Consider the following 6,809-nt stretch of genomic DNA (forward strand, 5'->3'; position numbering starts at 1 on the left):
ATTGCGGCGTTAATCCTGATCAACGTTGCCATCTGTCTATGCTTTAATAGCGTATTCTTTTCTCGAAATAATGGGCCGTATGCATAAAAACTAAGCAGTTGCCTTTGCTTAAAATTTTTCTCCATAAAACGCCATAAATCATTGAACTTTATTTATTTTAATTATTTACCAAGACAGTCGGTTCTACATTCCAAGGTGCAAAATTGGTTTGGTGTAACACTCAACCCTGTAAAAGTGTATAGTTATTTTCGCTTCAAGCAACCAGTTCAAAGCCATACAAAGTTTAAAAGGGCATAGAACGTGTCTTTTTTGCCCTATTAGAGTGTGACATTTTGAAAAACGTACACAGAACTTTATCGCCGGTTTGCCTTTATTTTAGAATCGAACACGAAAAGCAAAAGGGGCAATCAAAAGCCGAAATTTTTTCGTAGAAACGGAATTACCATAAGTTAACGAAAAGTTCCTAATTTTTTTACATGGTGGTTCTGTTTCCGCGTATTTGTTTACGCAGTGCAGCAACGTAAGAGTTCCGGATTAGTATCCATATTCCAATTTTAAACAAATCAATCAAGGGTACTATATAGACAGTTTGATTCTAGGTATTACGGCCTATTTTAAAAATTGTATGGATTGTGAATGATTTTTTTTATAAAAATATTTTCATTTTTCTAAATTTTCATTCGATTTTAATAGTGTTTTTTATTCTAATTTAACTTCGATATATCGACTTTCAACTGTTTAGAAAAAATTAGAACGGACCTTCAGCGACTGTGCCACCAAATATTCGAAACTAAATAAATACGACACATTAATCAAGCTTTAATGACTACAATAAATCCAATATAATAAAGGGGTATGTAAAAACTATTTAAATGCAAAAATACATAACACATAATTTTTCTTACAAAAAATTTTGTTAACAATAAATTAAATTAATTCGAGTATTTCGTTACCAATAATAACTTATAAGAATTTTCCTAATTGTTTATGAGCGATTAGCGAACTTTAAGCCAAGTAAAAATTACTTCAAAACTTCTACATAATGCGGGCGCATTAAGATTGCTGCGTCTTGGCGCCTGATGGAATTGGCGGTGGCGGCACATCAGGCACAGCGCTGTTCTTGTTCTTCGACGCATTCTTTATGCTATCGAAACCGACAGCAGGCGGCAACTGTGGCGGATCTTCAGGCTGGGGCTGTGGTTCACTCGCCGCTATTTCTTCGTCCGAAGCTGGCGGTGGCGGTTGGTTTGGTGGTGGTGGTAACGATGCTGGTGTCGGTGCCGGTACACTGGCCTCTGCCGTTGGTGGTGTCGGTACTAATGGCTTGGGGGCGGCTGGTGGACCGCCGCCTAATGCAAAATGTTGATGGTGACTGGGGAAATATTCGTAGGGTGGTAGATATTGCTCACGATAACCGGTGATGGGATCATAGATAAGCGGATACTGATTGAAAGCGTACGGTGGCAATGCCACTGGTCCATTGGGGCTGCGATTTGGATACTGTTGCAAGGGTATAAGCGATGGTGGTAGACCAAATTCGTTTAAAGGAATTGGTAGTTTTTCATGAGGCGCCTGTTTGGGAGGAATCGGCTCAAGTGGTGGCATGTAAGTAGGATTTTTTGGAGGTGGTGGCAAAGTAGGCGGCTGAACCGGTTGTTGCTCTTCAGTTGGTGGTGGCGCGGTGGGTGGTGTGCTTTCCACTGGCGAGCCATCTTGCGGAGGGGGCTGCTGCGCAGCCGCATTGGGTGTCGGCACAAGCTGCGGTCCACTATTTGGGGGCGCTAGATGCATGAATTGCGGTGGAAAGCGTTGTTGTGGCAATGGATAAGGAAACTACAAATATTTTAGATACATTAGTCAAATGATGATGTTTTGAAACAAATAAAATTAAGTATTTAACTACCTGTTGATTTGGAGCCAAACCCGGCACGATTGGTTGACCGAAACGCACTAGCGGTGGCGTGTAAAAGCCATAGGGATTATACGGGCCGAAGGGGTAATGCGCTAGGCCACTCTCATGTATGGTGGGCTGTATGACGGGATAGGCGCGGCTTGAAGTCAGATTCTCATCGGTCGTAATAAGTGCGTTGTAGACTTTTGGTGTGCGACGTAATGCTGCACCGCAGCTGGAGTAACAGTTAATGGCAATTAGCAGGATGATGAGAATCTGTAATATATGTAGATGGAATTATTGATTGGAATAAAGGTTTGTGCGAATTTCAGAATACTAAAATAATGAATGCATGAAACATAACAATAACACGTTTTACGTGAGTCACCTACTGTGCACTAAAGGCAGTTATATATGTACATATACATAATAGGTATGCACATTAGGGTAGTCCATAAATGCATGTGGGAAAAAAGTAAAGTCCGAATTTTAATGCTTTCACCACCTTGAATTGTTCTATATCGAAAAAATAACCATTGTTTATTTATTTCGAAATCATAAAATATTTAGAGGTCGCTCAAAGTTTTCCATTTATTTTATTTGGGGAAAAAACAAATTTTCGTGGAAATGGTATATTGGGTATTGTTATTGGAAGTCTCGTGAAGAGAAACCGAGTTTTGCGATCGAAAATATTGATTTTAAAGAATTTCATACCATTTCTACGAAAAGTTGTTTCCACCCATATAAAATACATGGACAACTTTGACACTTTGAGCCTCTAAATATTTTTCATTTTAAAGTAAAAAACAGGAGTGTATTTTTCCGTATAGAACAATCCTAAAGGGGTTAGAGCATTAATATTCCAACTTTACTTTTTTGGGTCACCGTAATGTAAATACATACATACATACATATTTATGTATCTAACAAGTTGAATATTGGTTTGGTCAGTTACAGATATGAAAATGTGGTATTTCTAACTGGTTTTTAGGTAGTTGTTAGTTGTCTGTCGCGTGGTATTTATATACAAGTATCAGTACATTATGTAAATAAAATAAATATTTGATTTGGTAGACGTGGGAATAAATTTAATCTAGAACAACGCCCAAGTTCAATATAATGGCCAAGAGCATATTGCTGTAGTTAGCGGCCGTTGTACCTGCGTGTAGTTGGCATATTGGCAAATCCAGGAAAAAGTACGCCCAAAAGGAAAAAAATACATGTAATGTAAATTCTCGCATTTTTTAATCAAAAATGACACAGCACAATATTGTATATTAATTTCATATTTCTTCGTTCCGTATATGACAATTTTCAGATATCTGTTGACTTTGATGGTCATACCAAAATCGCTTCCTTTTTCAGTAACGGCCAAACACAAAGTTCTAGGGAAAATACCCTGCCATTAATTCAAATTCAAATTTCCATTATCATGCCCGTCCTTTTAATGGCGCAGAAACATGGACGATGACGCCAGTGTTGCCAAGTCTTCGGCATTACAAAACGTCAGTCTGGTCTGAAAAAACGTCATTTCCTACCCAGAAACGTCTTTTTTATAAATGAATGTACAAAAAATTGTTCTTATTCAACTTTTATTGTATGCAAAGGTACATATGTACGTAAGGTATATTAAAATTTCATATCGACAGAGCACATTTAAAATTCATTGTAAACTGGTTTGAGATCGTTAATATAAAAATCATTTTATGCATACACTTGTGAACAGCTGATTAAGTCAACAACATTTTGATCTTTTTGGCTATTTCTCTTTTGTTAATTTAATGTTTATTATTTGTCCATAAAAACCAATCTCATTATATGACAAACAAAATATAATTCCACATTTCAAACTTTGTGCAAAAATTATAAAAAATCTGAAAATTTTCAGCTAGATTTTCAACTTTTTATTCAGATTTTTTAGATTTTTTTGAGTTTGATAGCCTATTAAATTTCAAGGCAATAATGTTCAAGTTTAAAGGGGCTAAATAATCGCGTTGATTTTTAATAATTAAAAAAGTTCCCTACTTGTTGCTTTTGCGAGTGTGAGTGTTGCAATAGATCGGCTCTTCCTGATTTGGCTTTTAATGTGCAATTGCAAACATTACAACAAGCCTCGTAACCTCAAGTGTTTACACAACCAGCCTTTAAACATGGGATCCTTTGTCCAAGAATCAAAAAAAAAAAATAATGCGCGTACGCTTGGTTTGCTTCATATTAAAGTCATCTGTGTCCAAATAATAAATATTTTTTAAAGCAGCTCCAGGAAAACACAAAGATTTGAACGATTTATTAAGAAAATAATTCGAAATCAGTTCTACTTACAAGATTTAGTAACAAAGACAAATTACTGGGAAGTTAAAAAACGTAATTTTTACACAAAAGACGTCCAAAAGTCAACAGGCTACAAAAAACGTCCAAATGACGTTAAAAATGTCAACCTGGCAACGCTGGATGACGTACGAATGAGAACGCTTTGGGGGCTTTCGAGAACGCGTGGGCGACGGCTACCGAAGAAGATGGAATGATAAACTGTGTGAGCTTTTTGAGCTAACTAAGCGCATAAAAATAAAATAATTGCTCCGGCTTGAGTATATTGTCCGCATGGCTGAAGAGGATCCGGTGAAAATATTCTTCGACTGCGCGAAAAGAAAGGGCGCCCACGAACACAGAAGAAGTACCAAGAACAGAATTGGCGCAACGTTGCAAAGAATAGATGTACATAGCAGGATTTTTGGTCCCGTTCCAAACCTAGGAACAGTTGTAGAGCCAAGTAGGAAGAAGAAGAACTGACTAATATGAAGAAAACTAAAAAAAATAAATATTTGTCGTTAAAAACATGTGCTTGTTGAATAATTTTTTTAAATAATATAATATTTTTCTACTGTTTCAAAAGTATCGGTGATTAAGTACATTTTGGACCGTGTAATTTATTATACAAAACAGCAATATTATATAAAGAGTTTTTGTTAATAACTTTTAAATGCTTCCGCCTCCGAATGATAATATAGGTAGCAAAATGAATTAGATTTACTACATTAGACAACTAGTATCAAAGTTGTAATAACGCCATAATAGTTTTATTTCACTTTCAAGGTGAGGAATAAGACCATACCCAAAAATATGGCCTTATTTCTCAGTGTGAAGTGAAATAAAGCCATATGGCTTATTTCCTATGGTCTTATAACACTCCGCCATTATTACCATATTATTTTGTCAGTTTAAAATTTGATTTAATTAACTGCAAACATTTTCTAAGACCAAACTGAAAGTTACTAACTTATATTCATTCCTACATACATATATGCAAAAAGCAAATAATTTTGGGCCAATAAAACTTTCATATTGACTTGCTAATTATTTTATTTATAAGGGAGAACTACCAGCATCCCCACAATAGGCATAGCGCAGCGCTCCTATTACAAGGGCAGATCGGGCGACAACGCCATGATCAGGTGAGTTATATCTAGGAGGGAGCACAAAAAGGCCTAGCAGCATCATATACCTGCAAAGGGGCTTTCCGCGAAAAATTGAGGTTTTCACCGCATATCATTCATGGTTTATATACTACAGCCATGCGACGGAGCATACCTTATGAGCTCAAGTCTGGTGGAAAATATTGGATAAAAGTAGAAATCAGAAAATAATTGGAAGGGTGCGGGGACTCCCACGCCGCGGTTTATTAGGTGCTGTGAGAAGCCGCCCCTTAAAGCCGCCAAAAGTCTTCATTAAGGGCCCAACCACAAAAATGGCGCTTAGATTAACTGAACTTAAAAGAGATCAAGACCGACTTAAGAGTAGGCCATCGCAAATAATATTATGACACTAGTGAACCCGCATTCCGTTGCAACGCCAAAATTTAATTTTACTTTTTCAACTGGTGAAACCCTATTCAAAAACATCAAAAAATATTCTTGATGGTTTATCTCAACCATTTCTGAGTGATGAGAGGTATCGTATGGTGTCGGTTTTCATTTCATGAAATTTCAAATCTCTCTGTACCGCTAACTCTTACTTCAAAAAATAAAACGTTATTGCACATCTATGTAGAATCCGAGTTCTTTAATTTGACTTCTCATTTTGGAAATTCGAATCAGCGTTGCAGATGTGATGACCTTCAAAAAAATAGATGGCAACCATAATTAAAAATATTATCAGCCTAAAGCTTTCTTAAAACTCTTTCTTTTGACACTAATGTTTCGATATTTCATTTACGTAGCTTGTTTATAAGTAAAACAAATTCAACTTTTCAAACAGGTGGCAACCCCTTTAACAGTATTTTCAAACTAAAATCTGTTTATCGTCTGGCATTGTTATACATATTTCAGTTAACTGATGAATTAATTAGACAATTTTTTTCGAACCAAAATTTCTTTAAATATTTTTCGTATGACATTGTTATAAATATTTCAATTAACTGATGAATTAAGTTGAAATTTATTTTTTAAACACGTGGCAATCCTTCTAAATATAGTTCTGAAATAAACGATTTTAACCCCATTGCTAACCATCGTTTAGTAATTCATTTAATTTATTAAATAATTTTAATTTATTCTTTTAAACTGGGGCAAACCTCAAATATATCAAAAATATTGTAAATTGTCATAAATTTCATAAAACTCTTTCATTTGATTTCCATTTTTAATATTTCACATAACTTGGGTAAAAAATAATTTAATTGGAATTCTTAAATATGGGGCAACCCTCTTCAAAATATTTCCAAACTACTACCTTCTTAAACCTGTTTTGTCTGACACTTACCAAATTGCTTTAATCAAAATTGAATTTCATTTGTTAAACATGGTGGCCACATGTACACTAGACTGGGTCGGTCCCCATACAAAAAAAAAAAGTTGCTAATGTCCGCCCCTAAATTTAAAGATTATGTTGAGAGGGTTCTGGAAAAATTTTTTTTTTTTTT

At 35.5% G+C, this 6,809-nt stretch overlaps 1 protein-coding gene across 1 annotated transcript in view; it reads right to left on the reverse strand.

Annotated features, from left to right (window-relative positions):
* Positions 1-1,000: 1,000 nt before the first annotated feature.
* The window catches only part of LOC108363934 (early nodulin-75), a 28,984-nt gene continuing 23,175 nt past the window's right edge, over positions 1,001-6,809 (reverse strand). The window contains exons 2-3 of the mRNA XM_017617472.1: positions 1,904-2,167; positions 1,001-1,833 (exon numbers count right to left, since the gene is read on the reverse strand). Of these exons, the coding sequence (XP_017472961.1) occupies positions 1,054-1,833; positions 1,904-2,167 (1,044 nt within the window). The 3' untranslated portion in view covers positions 1,001-1,053. The remainder of the gene's footprint in view (positions 1,834-1,903; positions 2,168-6,809) is intronic.

The sequence above is a fragment of the Rhagoletis zephyria genome, unplaced genomic scaffold (genome assembly GCF_001687245.7).
Source record: "Rhagoletis zephyria isolate East Lansing unplaced genomic scaffold, Rhagoletis_zephyria_1.1 Rzeph_scaffold_01414, whole genome shotgun sequence".
In the NCBI taxonomy this organism is placed as follows: Eukaryota; Metazoa; Arthropoda; class Insecta; order Diptera; family Tephritidae; genus Rhagoletis; species Rhagoletis zephyria.